General features: G+C 45.0%; 1 protein-coding gene across 4 annotated transcripts in view; it reads right to left on the bottom strand.

The window, feature by feature from the left end:
• Nucleotides 1-24,602, bottom strand: part of UST (uronyl 2-sulfotransferase) — a 297,667-nt gene that overhangs the window by 38,134 nt on the left and 234,931 nt on the right. For 3 of the 4 annotated variants that reach the window (XM_021086995.1, XM_021086988.1, XM_021086998.1), the window contains 2 exons: nucleotides 13,270-13,367; nucleotides 11,223-11,380 (listed from right to left, as the gene is read on the bottom strand). In XM_021086995.1, coding sequence (XP_020942654.1) covers nucleotides 11,223-11,380; nucleotides 13,270-13,367 — 256 coding nt within the window. Of the gene's footprint in view, nucleotides 1-1,660; nucleotides 2,249-11,222; nucleotides 11,381-13,269; nucleotides 13,368-24,602 lie in introns of those variants that run through there. The other variant, XM_021087004.1, reaches the window with a different exon arrangement.

Here is a 24,602-nt window from a genome sequence, read left to right on the forward strand (position 1 = left end):
TTAAAAAAAAAGAGTACTTGAATTGAAGGAATACAAATTGAGGAATTCATCCAGAGAGAAAAAGTTGAAGAAATGGACATTAAGAGAGGAAAAGCTAATAAAGCACACACAGAGGATGCATCTAGGGGTTGAAACATCTGACCAACAGCATTCCAGAAACGAAGGAGAGAAAACGGGGGTGATAACATTATGAAAGAAGGGTCATAAGAAAAATACCCAGAAATCCAAAACATGAGTTTTCAGTTTAAACATATCTATTAAATACACAGCACACCGAGGCATGCGGCTGTAAATTTTCCTTAAAGGAGTAAGAGGAAGGCTCTCGAGAGGGAACGACGAAGTCAGAGAAAACAAAGGGGGAGATGGAATGCAGGTATGAAGACTGGGCATGGGTGTGAAGAAATCCATCCCCAGCCAAACAGGCCATCACAGGAGCGAGAAGAACATTGAGCTCTTCAGACATGCAACGACTCCAAGAATTTACCCGTGTACCTTTTATCAGGAAGCACCTTGAGAGTATCTTGGAGTGAAATGAGTTATTAAGTCCAGAAATAAAATATGAGGGATTCAGGAGACCGGGGGTACAAAACATTCCATAAAATGGTAAAGGGAAGTTGCTGTGCAGGGAGCCTCTGAGCCACTGGCTCACACTGAAGCAGGAAATTAGAGCTCTGGGTGGGGAGGAGGGGAGTGGTCCTGGGATGAGGTGGGGTGGGAAACAGAATGGATATACTTATCTGATAACAACAGTGAAAAGACAGCAAAAGTAATACTGACACAGCAGAGCTCATGGCACATAGGAAAATCGATAGGTATAAATAGATCTAAACAAATCAAAAAACACCAAGGCGATAATCAATTCGAGGGAAAGCCATAAATTACACAAGAAATGAAACAAGATGGTGGTGTACCACTTGGATCAGCATTAAGTAAGTCTACGTTAAATGGGGATACAGCCACATTTGTAAGAGGCGGGGGCAAGGGCCGGGCGGGAAGAAGAGATCAGAGTGGTGGAATTAGAGAACTATACAGTGCTTCAAATAAACAAATCAAGACAACAAAACAATAAAAGTACAACAAGCCTGTGCTTTACTAGTTATAATTCGTGCGGTGATGAGCAGAAGAAAACAGCTAAGTCTGTTCAGAGTGTTTGCCTCTGCACAACGACTTTGTGATGGAGAAGGATGCAATAGGAAACGACTGCTTTTCATTCTATGTCCTTGGTACTATTTGATTTTTCATTATGGACACATGCTACTTTAATGTATAAACTATAGTTGAAAAATAGGAAGGTGAAATTCCAGGCAAACGTGTTTTGAAAAGCAGCTCTGGTAGTGGCTGGCTATGACAAGGCAACAGAAAGACTGAGAAGCTTCATGTGAAGACTGGGGAGGTGAGACTTGCCAGTCAGAGTATCTGAAACTCCCACTCAACAAGCAAAACTTTCCTGCTCTCATCCATGGAGAATTTGATTGATTTCTCTATGGGTTTGTGAACAATGAAATAAACTGCTCACAAGAAACCACTGAATACTGCAGGTTTCTGTGTACAGGCTTAGTCGCATTTTTCCTGTGTTTTCTCATAGTCCAATACCATTGGCACGAGGTGAAAAGCTAGGACATTATATGTTGATAAAAATGTCTGAGATATTAAAAAAAAATACAGACAGGAAACGATAGTTTTATTTGAACAAGATTTAGTTGAACAAAAATAGAAGCTTCTATTGTAAAATGTTGAGTCACGCAAAATGGGTAAGGATTGTACTGCGCCGCAGCTGGGGGTACACTTTATAAGCAAAGAATGTCAGCGAGGCAAGGCTGTGAGCCAAGGGCACAAAGACAGCTCTGCAGCTCTCTCCACAGGGCTCTTTCTGCAGCACCACCTCAGTCCCTGCGGTGGGTAGGGACCTTGGCATTTGGGGCATGGAAGAGCAGGGAGCACCCGGGGCCTTTAAGAAAAAGATCAACTGCCACCCTCTGGGGAAGGTCTCCAATCTTCTTTGCCCAGGCTTTAGGAGATCTTCATCTTTGCAGAGTTACCACGAGAGTCCAAAAATTGAAACTCGTGGTGACTAATTCCACCCTTAGTAATACTCTTACTCCATGCAAAGCATATTACTGTCCAGTTCGACTCAAAACTGTTCAAAGTAGAAGTGCTCACATTCCCGAGGAGAAGAAATTCACCTCTAAACACAGAAGAATGCTGGTACCTCCACCACACGCCCAGATGCCATGAGCCAGCTTCTCGTCTGGGGAAATGAATCATAAGACAGAAAACTGCACACCCCACGCCTGGCCACACTGGGGGGTATCTGGGGTTCTCCAGAAGATGAGGCTGGGACCTAGACGAGATCTCCCAGGGCGCATGGCGTGGGAGGTGGGGACTCGGGGAAGCTTCTGCACGGACGCTCCCAAGGGCTCCCAGGGAGGGAGGCCAGGAAGACAGAGGCAGCGTCCAGAGCACAGCCAGCTCACCCTTGAGTCAGGGAGTGACTGGTGATGGGAGGGGAGGCCATGCTGGTGGGCAGAGGGGCCTCTAGGGGGTCGGGCAGGGCAGTAGATGGGCCTGGAGATGGGTGGTCGGCCCCCTGGTGGGACCGGGCAGGGCCAACTGGAGCCAATGAGCTACCCCAGGCCCAGCGGGTGCCAGGGTCTTAGGTGCAGAAACTGAAAGCAAAGCCAAGAGGAAGAAGCCTGGCCTGAGGGACTTGGGAAGCTGGCAGTGTCCCTGAGACACAGTTAAGAAGGGAAGGGCCCCTGGGTGGTGCTCAGGGTTGGCAGAGGGCAGGGAACCTGGGGGGTGGGGGTGACACACGGCCCTCTGGCAACGTCGCTTGGCCACTGGCTCTGGGGTGGGCACGAGTGATTCAGTTCCAGGCTGCACCGCACAGAGATCTAAGGCTGCGGATGCTTTTCCTGCCATGGGCAGGACTGTCTGCGCAGCAAGGTGACTGGGCTGTGAGGAACTGGGGGCTCAGCTCCAAGAGGCAGGGTCAGCAGGCCAGCGCCAAGGTGGGCGGCCCGCCCCTCAGCCTTCCGAACGCCAGTGCTCCCGCGCCGTCACCCCTGTGGGCCTGCAATCATGTCATACTTTCCCGCCCACCATGCCCCCTTCCAGATCCACCGCAAACAGCTACCCTTCAAGGCCCGGCACAAACATCTCCAATAGGAAGCGCCTCTCCGGCCCTGTTGATGAGGGCGTTCAGGCCAGATATAGTTTCCTTTATCTTTACACGGCTGTTTCCCAAGACTGGAGTGTGTACTGCAGACACTTAAACATTTGTCTAAAGTGTTCGTTGAATTTTTCTAGTGTTTGCAGGTTCCACCTGCTACTGAAATATTAGTCTTCACAAAAGAGAAATATTTTGGGGAGTATTTCTATAAAGTCACACCATATGTTGAATCATCTATAGATTTATTTATTTATTTATTGGCTGCACCCACGGAAGTGGGAGTTCCTGGACCAGGGATCTAATCCAAGCCGCTACAATGACAATGCTGGATCCTTAACCTGCTGTGCCACAAAAGAACTCCTATAGATTTTCTTTCTTTTTCTTCCTTTTTATAGACACCTGCGGCATATGGAGGTTCCCAGGCTAGGGGTCAGATCGGAGCTGCAGCTGCCGGCCCACACCACCGCCAAGGCAACACCAGACCTGAGCCGCATCTGTGACCTATGCCACAGCTTGTGGCAACGCCGGATCCTTAACCTACTGAGCAAGACCAGGGATCAAACCGCATCGTCATGGAAACTAGCAGGGTTCTTAACCCACTGGGCCACAATAGGAACTCCTAGATTTTCTTTTTAAGATAAGTAAAAGCACTTACTACCCAGTAACTTCTGCATTAGTGATTCAATACAAAGGATCTTAGGAGGGTCACAGGTTGATGGAGTTTGTGGCGGTTCTGGGGACAGAAGCTGGAATCACTGCGGGCTCTTAGGACTGGCTAACTGGGGGCAAGCCGTTCTACTCTTTGATTCTCAGCTTCCTCATTTAGAAAATGAGATAAAGACTGTGTCTTCTTCAGCTTCAGAGGATTTGTGTAAGAGTCACATGAGGTCCTCTATATGCAAGTGCTTTATAAACTGCACATTGCTATGTGAATTATTGTTATTTAGTAGCTGCTGTTGATTTTCTGTTGTAAGGCTATGTGCTCAGATGCCACTGCTGCATAGGGAGGAGTTTAGTTGTTTGAACATGAATGGATGCACACACACACACACACACACACACACACACACAAAATGCAGTACCGACATGTTTCGAATCTGAGCCTAGGAGATGAGTGGTGAAAAACAAATCTTTATAGAGAATATGGATGATAGATGAACCAATAACAGAGTGCGGTCCTCGTTTTATAAATGATAATTGAGTTTTTAAAACAATTTCATTGGTGTCTGTAGATAGTCTGAATTTCTCCAGACCATCAGTTGTATCCCTGCGAGGTTCCATAATATTTTTGGGGCTTGTTGTACAAAAGTAGTAAGAAGTGGGCAATAAAAACAGAAATAAAAGATGAAAAACAGCATGTTTAATAAAATCATTGTAGAATGATGGGTGATTTATATAAAACCAAAACTGATAGTATATATATTTTTTAACCCACACAAACTTATTTGACTATAAACCATACCCCCCTTTCTGACTCCATTGGCTCTCCTATAAGTCCAAAAGAACTCTGGACTTCTGCAATCATTTGTACTTGGAATCTTTTTGACATGATCCCAGTTTTAGGCCCCAAAATGGGCATAACTGTTCCTCTGTGTTCAAGCATTCTGTGAAACTCCTATCTGCAGATGCAAGCTGTTAGGAAACCACAGGTACTTCCTCAAGAAAATGGAGAGACACTGCCACCTGCTGGACAGTTTAATTAATTACAGGGGGTTCTGCAGTATGTAATTCTTTCTGCACTTGGAAAATAAAGGTTTTCAAGCACCGATTTTTAAGGTCTTAATTAAAATGAAGACCTCAATTAAATTGTTGGACACCCATCTTATATCTACTAAATAAAATGATACATAAAAGTCTGAAATATTCAACATTCAGCTCCAGTTAATGGTAACTGGTCCCAATCACATCTCAACCGTGGGTTTCATTTAAAGTTGAAAATTTAACTCTGATATTTCTGATAAGAGTTTAGGTATAAAAAAAATCCTCAGTCACTTGGATGGTATTTTTTTTCAGCCCCTGAGCATGACATTATAGTATATTTCCATTAAACTTATTCCTTATGATTGTTTCCAGAATAAGATATTGGCCAGAATATAACTGTTCTGCTCCTTCCAAGTCAGAAATGCTATTTCTTAAAAGCACGTGATCTTGCAGACATAGGTCAGCTTTTACAGATGAAGTAAGAGAAGGGTCATCATTTTCATTTTTTCTTCTTTTCTCTCTCTCCCTCCCTTCATCTCCCCTCCACACTTTCTTTTTTTTTCACATAGAAGTTACAGAGAGAGCTGAAGTCCTAGCTCCCCACAGACATGGGCCCTGTCTCTCTCCTGTCATGTGGTTGACACGCTAATAGCTGATTACTGAACATTTAACATATGTTACGCTCTGGCCTAAGCGCTTTAGATGATCGGGTAGGTCTCACAATAACGTTATGAAATCGATAGTATTGTTTATGCATCTGTGCAGATGGAGAGACTGAAGGGTACAGGGGTTACTAACACCTCACCTCTGGTCACATGGTTAATCGGAGGAGGGGTTTAACACCCATGCTGTCTTCTCCAGACCCTGTGCTCTAACCATGATGATATCCTGTCTCCTCTAGAGAAAGGCGTATGGTGTGGGGAGACAGGGATGGACAGAGAGTGAGCTGGGATCCCTGGCTTAGGGAAGAGTGGATTCTGAAGCAACGACCCTCCAGCCAGGATTCGTCCTGGCCTCTAGGTGGCGAAAGTCTCCATAACTAAACCTGGGAATTACAAAGGCAGTGAGGACTTCCTAGAAGGATTGTGGGGGGGGGGGAAGCACCCTGTAATTGTGCTAACCACCAGAAGGTAGAAAGAGGAGCCTTAAAACATTTCATATGATACTTTAGCATCAATACTCCAGGCACTAGGCATCAGCCACCCAAAGCTGCATTTGCTCTGGGTCCTGTGGGCAGAACCACTACAGAAAGAGAACTAGAAGTCTCTCCTAACTCCCAGCCCAGTGTTCTTTCATTAAAGAATAACAGTTTTTTATGAATAAGAGGCCAATTTAAATTTTCTATGGACATATCCCCATATTTGAATTCTGCAATGCAAATGATCTCCAAGAGTACACGACTGTCCTCTTAATGGGAGGTCTAATTATCATTCATGCCTAGTTTAAAATAATACTTAAATTTGTACTCTATTATCACCACTATGTATAAAAATATTTAAGTCAAAGGTTTTTTTTTAAAAAAACACTCAATTTATGAATGAACTTAAATCCTCAAAGTTAGTACGGAAGTCATTTGTTTGGAATTACGTAAATTTCTCCTTTGTAGTAGTTGGTGGCCAGATTCTCAAGACAGCCCACAAAAGTCTAGTAAATTCTCTTCGGTGGCTGCAGTGTTTACATTTGCGATGGAAACCAGTTGAAAATGAATACTAACGTAATGTTGGTGAGGGAAAATATTTAAAATACGAGGGAAAATGACTGGACACCTGAGCCTTCAGGTCCCCAAGTAGGAGGAAGAAGAAAACAGGAAAATATCAGGTCCTAGGGTTCCACATCTGGATGCTAGGTGGCGCTATTGAACTGAAACAGCTTGGTTATACGCCAAGCGAGAGGCATATGTATGTGCGCTGTGCGCGAGGACTTTCTTCTATCAACGGACTTAATTCTCCGTTTTTAATGAACTCGCTGCTTTAGTTTGGCCTTTAACACCACTGATTTTAACCCTTAAAAGAAAATATGCCTAAGAAAAATATTGATAGCCCACAACGTGTCCTTATTTTTCTTTTCTTTTTCTTTTTTTTTTTTTTTTGTCTTTTTAGAGTTGTATCCACAGCACATGGAGGTTCCCAGACTAAGGGTCTAATCGGAGCTGTAGCCACCAGTCTATACCAGAGCCACAGCAACGCGGGATCTGAGCCGCCTCTGCAACCTACACCACAGCTCACAGCAACACAGTATCCTTAACCCACTGAGTGAGGCCAGGGATCGAACCTGCAACCTCGTGGTTCCCAGTTGGATTCGTTAACCACTGAGCCAGGATGGGAACTCCAGCATGTCCATTTTAAGAGCTAAGGGGGAAAAACCTTCATACTGCTTGTGGCTCAGAAACCTGTGAGTTGTACGCTTACACTGATACTTTAGTGGAAGACCATGGATCTCAGAATCTCGAATTCTTTGGGCTGGCTCCAAGCTTCTCATTTTAAAAAGGTAAGTAATGCACACATGTAATTGAGATTAATCAATAGAAAATGACACTGGACAGTAAACAAGGGAGGTCGCTCTTACCCTGTAACTCTGTTTCGGCTTTGGTTCCCCCTGATTCTAACTCATCTCAGGTTGGGTGCAGCTGGTTGGGTGTTGGTGCCAAGGTACCCACCTCAACTGCAGCAACTCCCCTCCGGCAGGTGAGAAATACCTGAGCCTCTTCTCTTGGTTATCCATCAGGCTAAAACTTTCCTACGCCAGAGCCACAGCAACTCGGGATCCGAGCCTCGTCTGCAGCCTACATCACAGCTCACGGCAATGCCGGATCCTTAACCCACTGAGCAAGGTCAGGGATCGAACCTGCAGCCTCATCGTTCCTAGTGGGATTCGTTAACCACTGCGCCACGACGGGAACTCCAGGCTAAAACTTTTTATTTCACCTTGAATACTTACTCTCATCGACTTCTTCTGAGATACATTAACTGGGTCTCCACAGAATGCAAACATGAATATAAAATAACTAACTTTTTTTTTTTTTAATTTATGAAGACTAAGTTTCTCAAATATTTTTCCTAGGAAACGAACTTACTCCTCAGCACACCTCCTATAGGAAATGAAATGTGTGGAGGAGCCCAGACAGCTGAGCTCTCATTTAGGGAAGTTATTTACTTCTCAGATTGGTGGTTTGGGGAACCAGTGGTACTGACTGGAAAGAATTAATTAATGATGATCATTCCAATTCAGAATAAGTGACACCCATTCTAGTAGCAGACATTATTCTTACTAGCTGCCCAAACAGTCATTGTTCTTAGTGCTTTTTTTCTTCAGCCGTGAGACTGGTCTAAATATTTTTTTGTATTGCTGGAGTGGGGTTACTAAAAATACACACACACATGCATTTTTTTTTTTTTTAGTGGCCACACTTGCAGCAAATGGAAGTTCCCAGGCCAGGGGCTGAATCTGAGCCACAGCTGCGGCCTATGTTGCTGTGGCAACGCCAGGTCCTTCCAGCCACTGTGCCAGGCTGGAGAGTGAACCTGCGCCTTTGCTGTGAGCTGTGCCACTGTGGTGAGATTCTTAACCCACTGTGCCACAGTGGGAACTCCACACCTGCATTTTTAAAATAACAGGAAAAGCATAAAAGAAAAATGGCCAGGGGAGTGTTTGCATCTTAATCCAGCTCCAGGGTCAGTTCAATACAGGGGCTGAGCCTTGGCTAAGGCTAAAATATACCAAGAAGTTGGTCAGGCCTGAGGGCCAACCTCCTGATACCTGCCTTGGGGGACAAGCAGACTCTCTGGACAAAGCAACTGGGCAGCTGCTTGGCCCTCAAAGGGACCATAGAAAGATCTCACAAGAAGGTGCCTGAAAGGCCACAGAACACGGGGAACGTGACTGGAGCATCACCCAGACGTTCATTTAGTTGTGTACGTGCCGTGTGGCAGCTGAGAGTTACCCTGTACTAATGTTCAAAATATTTAATTGAATTCAGAACAGTTGCCGAGTGAAGCACCGGGTCAGAGTCCTGAAGATCCCCTGTGAGTTGTGGAGAGAGGGGTGTGTGTGTGTGATCGAGGCAGGGGCACCGGACGGAGAGTGCCAGCTACAAGCACTATAGACATGTTTCGCTATTTTAACCACTAGTACAGCTGAACCACGTGAACTGGCGCGGGTGTTGGCCCATCCAGATTCTCTCTGGGGCAGCAAGCCTCCGTGGCATTCCATAAACTGCCAGGCTAAACCCTAGGGGGGGGAATTATTTTTATTTTCATTTTTTTTAGGGCTGCATGTACAGCGTGTGGAGGTTCCCAGGCTAGGGGTCTAATTGGAGCTGCAGCCTTCAGCCTACGCCAGAGCTGAACACCACCAGATCTTTAACCCACTGAGCAAGGCCAGGGATCGAACCTGCAACCTCATGGTTCCTAGTCGGATTCATTTCCGCTGTGCCACAACGGGAACTCTGAAAATTCTTTAATTTATAGGCAGAAAGAGCAGAGCTGAAGATAAAAGTGCTGATGGTAACTCAGTTTTCAGAATACGTTCTACTTTAATTAATGGGCTCACAGATCATGGGACAAAGGCCCACAATTCCCGAGAAATCACGTGCATAAATGAAGAGAATAGTGGTTCTTTGGTGGCACAGCGGGTGAATGGCGCAGCAGGTTGAGGATCTGAAGTTGTCTCTGCTGTGGCTCGGGTCACTGCCGTAGTGAGGGTTCGATCCCTGGTCTGGGAACCCCCGTATGCCATGGGCGTGGCCAAAAAAAGGAAAAAGGAAACAGCTGGGAAGTGCAGATCATCTATCCTGCCAATGGCAGGTAGGTGAGCCCTGGGCTAAGATTGTTCTTTGTGGGTTTTTTAGCATTTAAGAACAAACGTCCTCTTCTAGCTATCAGGCCCATCTCTGATGCTGGCCTTGGGTCTGCTGGGCCGTGATGTCCTGTGAGCGGTGTTAAGCCCAGATCCCAGACGGATGAGTGTACGATGTATTCCCACCCACAGTCTTCCCAAGGGTCGGGACCAGGGCGCCTTCATCTTATCTGCCAACTATGTGTCTCTAAGCCTCGGTCAGCCTTTTGCCTCATACTGTGTAACACACACACACACACACACACACACACACACACACACTATACAATGAGATAAAGCCAAAGAAGGGAAATAACACTGAATATTATAACCCTTTTCTTCAAAGGAGCCTGAATTAGAGTAAGACTCCCCCTCCAACAAGGATCAGAGTAGAGCCAAAAACTGGCCCAAGAGGGCTCTTTCCATTTTTTGAACCCTTTAAATTGCCCATTGTTGAAAGGACAAAGGAAGGCCCTATTTCAAAACCTGAAAATGTAGAGTTTGTGATGCTTCTAGCTATTGCAACCACACTCCCTGCTGAGGAAACGCACCAGAAGGCTGGCCCTCGAGGTCACATCAGAGTTTACCTCTGAGTGAGACTGAGGCAGTCGCCTTCCTCCAGCCGGTCCCTGGTGCTGGCAGGGCCACCAGATAGAACAGAAGTCCGGGCTCCTCTCAGCCAGACCAGTTCACCTGGGCACTGGAACCTGTCCATGACGCAGGTGTGGTGTGAGGTCCTCCTGGCTGTGGGCAGGTGAGGCAGAGGATGCAGGTAGGCCCTTACCCCTGGGGAGCCCTCCTCTGTCCCTTGTTTCTACGAGGCAGAATAAGACCTCCCACTTCAGGGCAATGAACACAACACTAAACAGATTAGCAAACAGGTATCGTTTCGGCAGCAGCAGATGAAGAACGGGAAAGAAACAGTGCTGTTTGTCTTTCAGGATAAAATAATAATGAGAAAAATAAACGACAGCTTTCTGCAAGTAATCATATTGATGGCGACACTATGGGCAGCCCTTGTCACTGCTCTGCTGCGTCCTAGTTCTTGTGTCTACTTGGAAACCACTCCATTTGTTAGAGTTAAATCATAACTGGATTTTCAACACGCTGCTTTATCTATTCTGTGGGCCAGAATTTGCTTCTGGCGAATGGGAGGAGGGCCAGAGATGGCTCATCAGGCAATGGCTCCCTCGTGCCCACACACAGATTCTCCGACACACACCTGCCTATTCACTGGTTCACCCCAACATGCTCAGGACAAGGAGGATGAAACTTGGCCAATTTCACTTTCTAAAGGGAGGAATGGAAGCATCGGGCCTTTGACACATGGCGAGTTCGTGTTTGGCCCTGAGGCACAAGGTTTTGGCCTCAGTATCTCCTGGCTCTAACCTTGCTCTGAAGCCCAGGGAGCTTCCTTTCACTAACAGAGAGATGATTTCCCACCTTTGTTTCCTGAGTCCTTGTCAAGGTGCCTAACCCTGGAAACGGAGAAGAGCGTGCTTACAGACAGAGTTACCTGGGTCTTTGTAGATACTGAGCACGCCCTTGAAGTAATGAGGTAAAAACCTTTCCAGTAAAAGCAGCACATCTTCCAACTCTTCCAGAATCCCCACGAGCAGGAAGTTTTCGTTCACGTTCAGTTTTGCTCTTTCAAGGGCCCACTCGCCAGGCTCCCTTTATGGATACAAAAATGATTTTTAAATCAAAGATTGGTTTTTGACATGCAGCCACAACAGGCTGAAAGCGCCTCCCTGCTCCCACCCACCCCCACCTGCAAGAGTCCAAACCCACTTCCTTCCAGAGACCAGCCCAGATGTCAGGCCTCCAGGGGCCTTCCAGCTGCCCCCCTTGTCTTTCTCAAAAAGTTCACCTCTGTCACCTCCACCTGTGCATGGAGCCTAGCCCGGGACCTTGAACGTTCATGAGGCCCACCCAAATATTTGTTCGAAGGAGGATATGGGCCTCAAGAGGTTGGTCTCAATAAATGCTGATGAGAATGGCTTTTTCATAGGAGGACCAAAGAGAACCCACGAAGTCAGAAGTTTTGAAAGATGAAACTTAGAATGCAAAACAGCTGTCAGGTCATGATTACTAGTCTTATTCTTTTGAGGAATTTAAAGAAAAAAAAATTTTTTTTTTTTAATTATAGAAGGAAAACAGCCTGATCTTATTTGTAAGGCAGATCTCCAAGCTGACAACACTGATGCGACTGTTACACTGATGTGAGCCCAGGACCGGGGCTCTAGGCCTGGCTGGTGTTTACCATCTGGGGGAATTTGGGCGAACCAGGCTTTTCTTTGAGACTTTTTAATAATACCCCTTACTTAGTTCAAATAATTGCGTCAAGATGGAACAAGGAGACCTTTTGAAAGCTGTTGGCGCATCATCACGTGTGTACCCAGACAATGCATTAGAAGTCTGGCCCCAAGATTAGGCCATTTAGAAGTTTAAAAGTACTTTAGGGAGTTAGAATCATGCTTCTTGGAGTTAAGTATCTTCACTGTGATAGAAAGTGAGTCATCTGGCCCCACAGCTTCCCAGGATCTGAAGCACTGACCATGAACCAGGAGGTACTTATTTGCGGGGAGACGGTGGCTGAGTGAGGCCTCCTGCACGCAGGAGTTTATGATGAAGCAGAAAACCAGCACTTCTAGTCCCAGAATTCCAACCATAAACAAAGGGGTAAATTCAGCAGAACATCAACAGTGACCATGGCCGTCATAACCAAGCAGCAATCACAGTGCCAGCACAAAGTACAATGAATGAGCTGCCATTTGGAAGCTGTGGGTCCCTCCCGACCCCCTCTCTCTCCCCCACCCCCATCTCTTCGGGAGCACAAGCACCTTCTAATCAATGTCTCCTTGGGGGGAAAATGTCACTTCTGGCAGCAGGGTCTGTTTTCTACCAAGCAAAGATCATCGTTGCCACCCTTTCTTCTGGAGGCGACACCTCTGTCTAGCACAACGAGTTTCAAGTGTAGCCAGACCAGAGTCCCCTGGGAGGTGGACAGTAAGTGCCTCGGTGCCTCCTCAGAGACTGGGATTAGGGGGGGATCCTAAGGACACTCTGAGGAGCCTATCTGAGTAAGTCACTTTCTAAAGAAGGCTAAGGTTTCTTCTCTTTCTACTAAGTACATCCCAGGAGAATGGCACTCTGGAATTCTCAGCGTGAGCACCCAGTGTTTCAGACCCGGTTAGATACACCACAGCTGCAAGGGCAGCTCCCGATGAGGCAGTCACCACGGAGGAGCAGGCTGGGTGCTCCCCGCTGGGCTTTACTGCCTCCTGGGCTGGGTCGTGACAGCTGTACGCTGAGTCTGAAGACGAGACTGGTTGGCATTTCAATTACACAGCTTTACAGGTGGGTCCCTGATTGATTAATTTCTTCATTTAGAGGACATCTAGAGTCTCAAATGGGATCTTTAAAAATGAACAGTAAATAGTAACCAAATTCCAGAAGGTTGCAAGACTGGGGGTATAAAAGGTGCCTGCCCAGTGCCGGTTGGTGGGTTTCCTGCCAGTGCTGTCCACATGAGCATGCCATGAGCCTGTTCCAGTCTTTACCTGCATCTGGGATGCTGTCCGCAAAAATACGGAATGATGTAAAATAACCTGGGGTTGGAACACTCGGGATAGTTTTCAAGAATACACTCATTGATATCCTAGAAGAGAAAACACAGCAGTGAGATGCCTGGCGGGGTCTGCAGGGCTTTGTCAAACGTCATACGGTGTCAGTAAAACTGAGAGCTAAGTGACACAGGGAGGCCTTGGAAAGATGTAGAGGACTGATGGATTTCATGAGAAGAACTTTCTTTCTGCCTTGCACCAGCCTGGTCCCCTGGCCGGGAGCATATACGGTCTGAGCCTTTCAGAGAGTGATGTTCAATTTCTGCCTTTCCCAGTGGCCTGAAGGCTTTAGCTAGAGCACAAGCATCTTTTTGTTTGTTTGTTTGTTCGTTAGGGCCGCACCTGAAAAGTTCCCAGGCTCGGGGTCCAATCGGAGCTGTAGCCGTGCTCTATACCACAGCCACAGCAACTTGTGGGATCCGAGCTGAGTCTATGACCCACACCACAGTTCACGGCAACACCGGATCCTTAACCCACTGAACGAGGCCAGGGATCAAACCTGTGTCTTCGTGGATATTAGTTGGGTTCGTTACCACTGAGCCACAATGGGAACTTCGATCTCGAGCATCTTAGAGCAGTTCTACTGACTGTGGCTTGTTGTGGCCCCAGCAGTTATGGGAAACTGAGAAGTACGCAGTGGGAACTCGACAAATACTTGTTGAATGAATTCAGTAGGACTTAGTTCTTAATTCATTCAGATTTAATCAGAGATCCACATACAGCCAAGCCTGCAGAAATGTGTGTTTCTCTGTGTAATCACACATCCAGTAAATAACTAAGTACCTACCACAGTCACATAAAGGGTTTGTAAATTTTGGAGGGGCTCTAAAACTGTTTCTAATGCTATATTTGGTTAGAAAGAGGCAGGATGTTTGCCTACAGACATTCTCTTATGTTCAAAGCCAACAGTTGTGATTCTAGGATAGAAAAACTGAAATTTCCACGTGGAAATTTTCTCTTCTATGAGGTTGAGCACAGTGTCTTTGTCAGCATTACCAGGGCTTATAATTGGCTTTGCCAGGAGGATGAAAAGAAGGGCTAAAAACCCACTTTCATCACGGCAGATTACATTGGATAGCCTAGAAAAGACATGTCTGGTTCTCAGGTATTTCTAAGGAGAAAAGATAACCCAACTTACAAACAAACCAAAGAGCTATGGGATATTTTTCCAGAAACAATACTGGCAAGGCAGATTACAAGTGGCTATAACTCAGCAAACACAGTCCTATGGTTGATGGAGTTTATAAGTCAGTTGAAACCACCGAACCTGATATGATTAGGGTAGGTGGTTAGTTATTAAAAAATGTTTTCTAGTTCAAGTCAAGAATCAGAAAAATATAACTTAAAAGTCCTTTTTTTTTTTTTTTCTTTAAACAGCCTCCCCCCCCATACTTTTTCGGTTTCTGTACCAATTTAATACATTCCAGAGTTATAATAAGAAATTCAACAGGAATAAAGAGATTTAGCAACAAGAGTTCTCTGTGGCATAGTGCGTTAAGAATCTGACATTGTCGCTACAGCCGTTCGGGTGGCTGCTGTGGTGTGGGTTCGATCCCTGGCCTGGGAACTTCCAAATGCCTTGGGTGCAGCCTAAATAAATAATTAAATAAAGCATACATCCTTATTGAGGGAAGAAAAAAAAGAGATTCAGCCACAAACACACTCAAGCTAAGCAGAGGTGCACAGCTCCTTGGGGGAATATGTTAGAAGCAAACAGAAGGGGTGCATCAGCCCATCCAGCCACGTGTGTAGTGAGGGATGGGTAAGAGCACCTCACAGTGTATGAAAACACATTCAGAATGTGTGATGTTGGGAGTTCCTGTTGCGGCTCAGTGGTTAGCAAAACCGACTAGCATCCATGAGGACGTGGGTTCGATCCCTGGCCTCGCTCATTGGGTTAAGGATCCCATGTTGCCCTGAGCTGTGGTGTAGGTCACAGACACAGCTTGGATCAGGCGTTGCTGTGGCTTTGGTGTAGCTTGGCGGCTACAGCTCTGATTTGACCCCTAGCCTGGGAATCTCTAGATGCCATGGGTGCGGCCACAAAAAGATAAAAATAAATAAATAAGTAAAGCATGATGTTAGACCCGAAGTACTTTTTTAAGAAGAATTTGACACAGACAGATGTATGTATACGATTAGTCATTGCCACAAGATTTATTAAAACAAAAAATGGCAGCACTCACATGTTCATTATCGGGGGACTGATTCACAGAGACGTTATGGCACATTCATACAATGAAATGCTGGGCACCCAGACAGAAGGAGGATCTACATGCCCTGTCCTGAAAAACGTCTGTGAGGCATTTTCAGATGAAATAAACTTGATCATAGGACAATGTGAACATGTAGGGCAACATAAAGATAAACATACAAGTTTATATAAAGACAAAAATACCTGGAAGAATAAACACCTTCTACTGTTAGAAGAAGTCTTTTATGGTGGGAGACGTAATGGAAGATGGGATACTCGAGATTTTACTTTATTCAATTTTGAAATGTTAGCTTTTATTACGATGTATTTTAGTTTCCTCTTCAGAGAGTAGAAGGAGCATGACACAGTGTAAAATGAACTGAAGCATGTGGAGGAGGGTGACCGGGCTTTGCTGTGAGGATGCTCTGACCACCCTTCCTGCTCACCCTCTGGATATCCTCCTGCTGTTGGCTTCCCCCGGGGACTGGAGCCTTAGGTCAGAGCGACCCAGTCAGTGGGCCGAAGCCAGAGGATGGGAGCCAGGAGCTGGGTGAGAAGGGGAGACTCTGCCAGGGCCGAGGGCCTGTCCTCTAAGGTCGAGGTTTCACGGCAAATGGCAGAGTAAAATGATGCTGATCGAGGGGGTGTCCAGAGATGGGGTCCCCTGCACAGTCCGCCCCCCAGCAGCCTGCATTAACACAGGGGGCAGGCAGCAGATCCCACCAAACCTCCCACAGAGACTCGTGGCACCTGTGCTTCTCCGAGTTCACTTTACAGTTGCCTTTTAATAAGACCTTGTGTAATGATTTGTTTAGGTGGTGAGTCCAGGAGAGGACAGAGGTCTGCTCACTGCGTCTCCGGCGCTTAGCCCCCTGCCTGGAAAAAGCAGGGGTGCAATAAATACTCAGCGAATGAATGAACAAATGGCAGAAGGAAGAAGCCAAGACACACAGCCGGGATTCTGTCTCCAGAGATTCTGGCCCTGAGCTCGCAGGAGGGGGCAGAGGACATGAGCTGGTGGGGGTGCGGAGGGCAGAGGGGTGCCGGGACCGAGGAAGGACGTTGCTCTGCTGGAATCCACGAATGACCCCCTGAGGTCAATTTATGGGGAGACATGAATTCCTAGTTTAGGAATTGCTGTTAACAACTTTTCCTCTCTAAGATCAAGGCGTGGCCCGGGGGATTTCGAAGAGTTCCATTAGAGCCCGTGAGGTTGATGAATGGTGTTGGTGGCAACTACCTTATGGCAGTGCTATAGGAGGACATAAATAAAAGGTGACTCAGGTGTGAGACCAAGTGGAAGCAGGAAACGAGCTGTGAAGACCAGGCATTCAGCTGCCTACGCTTCGCCACAGTGAACAGTGATCTGCTTCCCAGCAGCTCGGGAAGCCCATTCTGGCCACTCACACAGTCCACTCTTACTGGAACCAAGACCTTCAGCACGTGGCCTCAGTGTCCTGGGCAGCCAAATGAGACAAGTGTCAACACAGCTGCTGGGCCCTGTGCTGCTCTAACGGGCACCATCCAGTCCCCTTGGGGCTCTTCGTTTTCCCCCCGAGTTAATGGTTTTATCCTTGTGTCAGGCTTCCCTATCCCGTGTTGTTTTACCATCACCCTTTTAGGAGTTTCCGCCGTGGCTCAGTGGTTAACGAACCTGACTGGGGTCCATGAGGATGCGGATTCGTTCCCTGGCCTCGCTCGGTGGGTTGGGGATCTGGCGTTGCTGTGAGCTGTGGTAGACGGATTTGTTCCTAGCCTGGGAACCTCCATATGCTGCAGGGGTGGCCCTAAAAAGCAACAAACTAACAAACAAACAAAAAAATCACCCTTTTATACTGAATACTGAAGTTCCCCTCATATATACACAGATATATATGTTTTGTTTTGTTTTTTTGTCTTTTTGCCTTTTCTAGGGCCGCTCCCGAAATATATGGAGGTTCCCAGGTTAGGGGTTTCATCGGAGCTGTAGCCGCTGGCCTACACCAGAGCCATAGCAACTTGGGATCTGAGCCGTGTCTGCAACCTACACCACAGCTCACGGCAACACCAGATCCTTAACCCACTGAGCAAGGGCAGGGACCGAACCTGCAACCTCATGGTTCCTAGTCAGATTCGTTCACCACTGAGCCAGGATGGGAACTCTGATATACAGATATTTATATGTTTTAAATGATTATGCAATTTCATTTTTTCTTCCCATGTAGTGCTTCTAGGATAAATTTACTTTAAACAAAAACCCTAATGTTTATTTAAGGAAGCTCCTGGTGTGGCTCAGAAGAAACAAATCCGACTTGGAACCATGAGGATTCGGGTTCGACCGTGACCTCGCTCAGTGGGTTGGGGATCCGGTGTTGCCACAAGTTGTGGTGTAGGTCGCTGGTGCAGCTCGGATCCCACGTTGCTGTGGTTGTGAGGTAGGCCAGCAGCTATAGCTCCGATTCAACCCCTAGCCCAGGAATTTCTATATGCCACAGGAGTGGCCCAAAAAAGCAGAAAAAAATTTTATTTAAGATTTGCTCAAAGATCGTCATTATGGTGTTGACTTTAGCCAAGCTGGCCCGCTTGCCAGCGCTTGATTTATGATTGCTTTATCTCATCCTTGGATCTTGGCTTCTAGCACAGCACCCCTCAAAGCTCTCCCCTCCCCAAGTCTAGCCCTCTTTTAAGACTGGGTCTAAATACAAGACCCCACCCTTAATATTCTCAATTTATTATTAGGGAAATGAGATATTCTCTCTAAGCAAATATTCCAGATAATTAACAGAATCCTTTCAATTGCCAACATCCAAAAAAAAAAAAAAAAAAAAAAACCAAAACCAATTTTGGTTGAAATTCATTCTGGATTGTACTGTTTTAAAAAGCGTACCCTTACACATGCCAGGTTTTCTTTGTGGGTGCATCTTCTTCCACTTTGCTCTTACAGCAAAATCATCCTCTATTGATCTGCTCCTATAACACTGTCATCCGATGGACTGTGATGAATAACACACATCTGTTTAAGGTCAAAGGGCCCTCCATGCCCAAAGGAAACCACAGTCCCTACAGCCAGATCCCTGGGGGTCATTTTTAATTCCCTCCTCACCCTCCCTCTCCACGTCATTCAATGGCCTGACCCTGCAGCAGGGTTTCTAACCTGCCTTCTCCCATCCATTCCACATCTCAGCCCCTGCTCAGCTCTTCTCCAGCCAGTGAGTTTCTCTTCCTTCCTTCTCTTCTCCCCAGTTTCTGCACAAAGTTTCCACAGCATCTTAGCTGAAACGCAAATTCATTTGCATCACTCCCCTGTTCAAAAACTCTGAAGGACTCTTACTGACAATGCAGTGAGAATAACAATCTGCATTTAGGGATCTGTTAACAAGATTAATTACCGGACCCTACTTCCAGAATGCTTGATAGAACAGGTTTTTCTGGGAACAAAGCTAGAAATCTGCAAAAAAATTTTTGGCCTCACTCAAGGCATGCAGAAGTTCCCAGGCCAGGGATCAAACCCATGCTACAGCAGTGACCCGAGCCACAGCAGAGCCAATGCCAGATCCTTAACCATCTGAGCCACCAGGGAATGCCTAGAAATCTGCATTCTAAAGAAGAACCTCTGGTAATTTCGAGAAGCTGGTTATCCTTCGGGGACATCAACACTGTGCCAGTTGGTAATTCCATGCCCGGCTCAGCCATCTCCCTTGCCTGGGATTTCCTTCTGCCTCCTCCCCTGGACCCAGCAGTAGGCCCGGGTTTGGATGCCATTCCTGGCAGGAGGAATGTTAGCATACTCCACCCTGTCTGTAGAGATGGGAAAGCTCCAGAGCCTGGAGAAGAATTCAGGATCCGACAGCAAGTTCAAGGTAACTTTTGGTGAGCCTTCCGGGTAGGCAAAGCACATACAACCTACACGGTGTGGTCAGCAGCATCCTCAGCATCCAAAGTCCCCATGGAAGAAAAAAAAAATCCCCCCACTTCTTACCAAGTTGACAGGGTTCTGGAACTTTGTTCATTTAATAAGACAAAATAAGTCTCCAGTCTACTTCTCTTTCATTCCACGGTCTTTCATCATTCAGCCCTCTCCAATCCTGTGACTAATCCTGGGCCCAGAAAGGAGGGATTTAAGGAGTTCCAGTAAAGGGAAACGTCTAGGTACACACAGTCCGTAGTGGGGGAGGGTGTGCCAGGTGGGCAGGGATCCAGGACCCCCAGCCCTACCAAAGCCAGAAGAGCTGTGCTTTGTCTAGGTTTATATATTGGGTTTTGTATAAGATTTCTGTTGACACAAAGGCTCTAAATCTGAAAACCATTGCTTCAGGCCAGCACACAGAGGCTTAAGTTATTGAAGCAGCTAGCATGACCACCCCCACACCCCACCCCCGCATCCCAGCTCTCCTCCCTTGGCCTGAATAAGCAGGTGATTCTGATCAAAGAATCTGGATCTAGCTGGGTCATGACTGTTTAGGTCCTATGGTTAAAGAGCACCTTGTGGAGTTCCCATCATGGCTCAGTGGTTAATGAACTCGACTAATATCCTTGAGGAAGCAGGTTCGATCCCTGGCCTCCCTCTGCGTGTTAAGAACCTGGTGTTGCTGTGTGCCTTGGTGTAGGTCAAAGACGTGGCTCGGATCCCAGGTTGCTGTGGCTGTGGTGTAGGCTGGCAGCTACAGCTCCGATGCGACCCCTAGCTTCAGAACCTCCATAGGCCAGGGGTGTGGCCCTAAAATGACAAAAGACCAAAAAAAAAAAAAAAAAAAAAAAAGCCTAAAAATATGGGAAAACATTTTTTGTCTTCCTCTCTTCCTAGGGCCCAGTTCGATTTGATTTCCCCTACCTTACCTTTTAAGGAAAGGGGGGCTACCAAACCCGTGTTAGCAAGGGGAAGGGTAGGTTTCTTATGTGTCCAATGGTGTTAAATGCTATAGAGTATCTATGTTCTAAAGCCCAAAAATAGCTTTAAAAATACATGGTATCTCTTGCCGAAAAAAAATTTTAATCTATTATAATGTTGGTGTATAGGGTCAATCCCTTGCTTTTTTAGTTTTCATTATCAATTGTGAATGAATAGAGGCCCTTTGCAGCTGTGAAAAGCTGGGCATGAACCTGGCCTTCAAGAAGGCACACTGCACACAGGTGGGATGCTGGGCAGGCTTCCCGAATTCAACTCTCTGAACCTTCTGCAAGCCACACCTGCTGGGCCAATGCTGTTCCAGGCTCCTGGGCAGGAAGGGCTGCCAAGTACGCAGAATTTTGCCAGATTGTGTGGTTATTTTATTAGGCAAATAAACGTCTACAGGCTCTAGTGTAAAAACACTGGGCCCAACCCAGTTTTGTACAAACATTTTCAAAAGTAAAAGTGGAATACATTATCAGTCACTCGCTTTGGTAATTATAGTGTTTTTGGCTAACAATCATTTCCCTTCTACGTTTAATATCTGGAATATTTGCACAAAGAATATCTTTAAACAGAGGTTAGCCCAAGTGAGAGTTACTTTAAAAATCATTGGATACCTTACATTTTATATAAGTGGGACATTTTATGAAAGTCCGCCTTAACAAAAAATTATGGGCATAAATTTTATTCAATCATAAATTATGAGAACTGAATTCAGTGACTACTTGAAGGAAGACTCGGGGAAAAAAAGGTAGAGGGGGTTATCATTTCTTTAATGCTCTTGATAAGAAATGAAACTTCATCTGGGATTCTAATTTTGAATTTTCCACTAGAATTTTCTCATAAAGTTTACATCTATAATGCCATAATATGATCTAAAGCAATTTGATTTCAGAGATGCTTAATTTAGGGTAGCTCAACATTAATTGCTTGTTGTGTGTAAATAAGTCAAGCTGAAGTCATCGATAAACCAACGCCAAGATTCTTTAATTAGATTATGAATTAAGGTAGCTACTCTACATAAGGGATCAGGGCAAAAGCTCCAAGTAGCTGACAAATAATGGTGTCTGTCTCCCTTTACTTGAAGTTTATAAAATATAATCTTACTAACATTTATATAGAATATATTCTTGGTAATTGGTTCCCTTTATTTGTGTTATTAATGTTATCATCTGTTAAAATTTGTCTTATGAAATAAACTTTCTTTAAGCATTTAAATGGTGACTTTTTCTCATCCCTTTTTTCCAGCCTCTATTTTCAATAGATAACACCCCCTGTCATGTTTAATAGATAATTTAATCATTTACCTCTACTCTGATTACTGATACATTTGGAGTTATTTTTGCATCTTTGTGTTTTGTCTGCTGTTTGTTTTCTTTGCTTCTTTTTTCTCTTCATGTCTTCTGTTGGTTTTAAAGTTTTAAACATACCCCCTGCCTTCCTTCTTCTGCTTTAGAAACTAAAGATTTTATTCCTTTTATTTTCATGATTAATCTTACATTTTTTAACACTCTTAAGATTTTCCTCCCCAGAGAATGAAGGTCTGTCTGACAGCTTAAAAAATACAAAAAATAACAATGCAGCTTAAAATGCTCTCATTACTTGAGAATTACACCTCTGAGGAGGGATGCAGAATTTTAAGAAATCATTCATAAATGACTGATCAGAAAGACAAGTTGATGGAAGAGTAATTTTAAAATGTTTAACATTCAAACGACTAAATTTTTTCCTAATAAAATATGAATTTGGTTTTCCTGTATTCCTCCTGAATCTGGAAGCATTTTAGCACTTTTAATTATCCATGAAACCCCATCCACCCCATCTTATCAATGTTGTCTAATTTTAACCCTTTTTTAACACAAAATAACCTCTTAGCACTCAATATTTACCTCGTTTCACCAACATATTTTACTCAATGGCTATATTCACTGTCATATTTTTTTTTTTTTTTCTTTACAGCTGCACCTGTGGCATATAGAAGTTTCCAGGCTAGGGGTCAAATCAGCTGCAGCTGCTGGCCACAGCCACAGCCACAGCCACACCAGATCCATGCCACATTTGTGACCTGTACTGCAGCTTGCAGCAACACTGGATCCTTAACCCACTGAGCAAGGTTAGGGATCAAACCCACATCCTCATGGATAGTATTTGAGTTCTTAACCCACTGAGGCACAAGGGGAACTCCTACTGTCACATCTTGTGTTCTGTACCTTCCTTATTTCTCCTCATAATCCATCTTTTAATGAGCCTTCCAGTGAAGTAAGTGGTTAACTCTTATCTTTCTATGTCTAAAAAAAAGTCTATAGAGTGATTGTTTAGCTAGATATAAAAATCCTTGGTTGACAATTATTTTACCTCAGCATTTTTAAGATATTACTCTCTTGTCATCTGGTATCTACTGTTGCTGATGGGAAATATGCAACCAGCCTGATTATACTTCCTTTACTTGTCATCTGCTTTTCTTCCTTTTCCTAGATATCTTGCAGTTTTACTCTAAAGTATTTGAGTGTAAATTTAATTTTGTTTATTCTGTCGGTACTCATGGTATACTTTTAGTCTGGAGAATCTTTAATTTTGGAATATTCTATCTTTCTAGCTTCAAATATTGCTCCCCTACCATTTCACCATTCTCTTTTTCTGGAACTCATATTGAATGACTACTGGAACTTGACAATCGTTTCCACATCTTTTAACTACTCCTTCTGTCTATTTCTCTCCTCTCTCTCTCTATAAATATACATATATTTCTGAGTTGAATTTTTGGTTAATTCATCAACAGTAATAAAGTTACTGTTTGACAATACTCAACTCAGAGTTTATTCCATTTCTTGAATTTTTATTTCAATAACCATATTTTTCATTTTAAGATTTATAATTCTTTATTAATATCATAATGTGCTTTCATGTTTTTGTCTTATAATTTCCTGCTCTTTTTTTTTATGGCCACACCCATGGCATATGGAAGTTCCTGGGCCAGGGATTGAATCTGAGCTGCAACTGCAACCTATGCTGCACTGCAGCAATGCTGGATCCTCTAACCCACTGTGCCAGGTTGGGGATCAAGCCCGCACCTCCACAGTGACCCAAGATGCTGCAGTTGAATCCTTAAACCACTGTGCCATTGTGGGAACTCCTCCTGCTCTTTAATGGAAATTATTTATACTTTTATCTTGTCAATATCTTAGCCATACTTATTTTAAAATCTTTGCCAGATTATTCATTAAGGACATCTGGAATGAATTCATGTCACAACAGTAGATTTTACTGCCTTTCTTGATATTAGATTTTTTTCCCCATGTGCTTAGATTATGTGGCCTGTAAGCTCATTTTGAGTAGGAGATTCATTTTCACTTTCACTCTCTCTTTCTTTCCCCTCCCTTCCTCTTCTCCCCATTTCTCTTTCTCCCTTCCTCCTTATCTACCTCTGACCTTCCCTAATAGTTTTGCAGTTACTACCATCTGGACTTCTGGCACTTGGACTAGAACCAGGTCTTATTTGCAGTTCCCATCCTATGGGAATAATAGGAATATCAAAGATCTGGTTGCCAAGCAGCAAGAATTTGGTTCATTTCCTACTTATGAGGCTGTGGGTTTGTTTTACCACTTCTCTAGGTCTACAATTTAAAAGCCATAATTCCAGTGACAGGTCAGCAGTTGTTCTTGTTTGGCTTTCTTTGCTTGAGAGTGAAGTGAGGGAAGCATGGCTCCTACTTCAGGTCCTTAAAGCACTGAGCCTGGTTCTGGCTCCCATCTTGATAGGAAGCCCAATTCCTGGCTGCCACTGCCCAATTCTGGACCAGATCTCAGTTGGCCTGAGATTTCACCACTGCTCACTTCTCCTGTGTTGTTCCAGGCTTGGGGGCGCTCTTTGGACTTCTTTTTAAAGTACTCCATCAGTGATTGCTATGTGCTGGGGGAGTATGAAATCACTATCCCATCTTGCCTGGGGGTCCTGTATGGGTTCTTCATGCTTTTTTCCCTGTAGGGAGTTCTATCAGAAGAAGTGCTGAGTGCCGAGTGTGGGTGATGGATGTGGGGAGTGTACTTTGCTGAGTCAGAGGAAAGAAGCTTGATAAAATGTCAAGTCCAGGCCAAAGCGAGGTCACATGTTTACTGAGATGTGGTCATTTCTGCTTTATGACCATGTCAGAGGCATAGGGCCAAAGCACTGTTTAGGTCAGACCTCAAACAGTGTAATTCCTGAGG

The sequence above is a fragment of the Sus scrofa genome, chromosome 1 (genome assembly GCF_000003025.6).
Source record: "Sus scrofa isolate TJ Tabasco breed Duroc chromosome 1, Sscrofa11.1, whole genome shotgun sequence".
In the NCBI taxonomy this organism is placed as follows: domain Eukaryota; kingdom Metazoa; phylum Chordata; class Mammalia; order Artiodactyla; family Suidae; genus Sus; species Sus scrofa.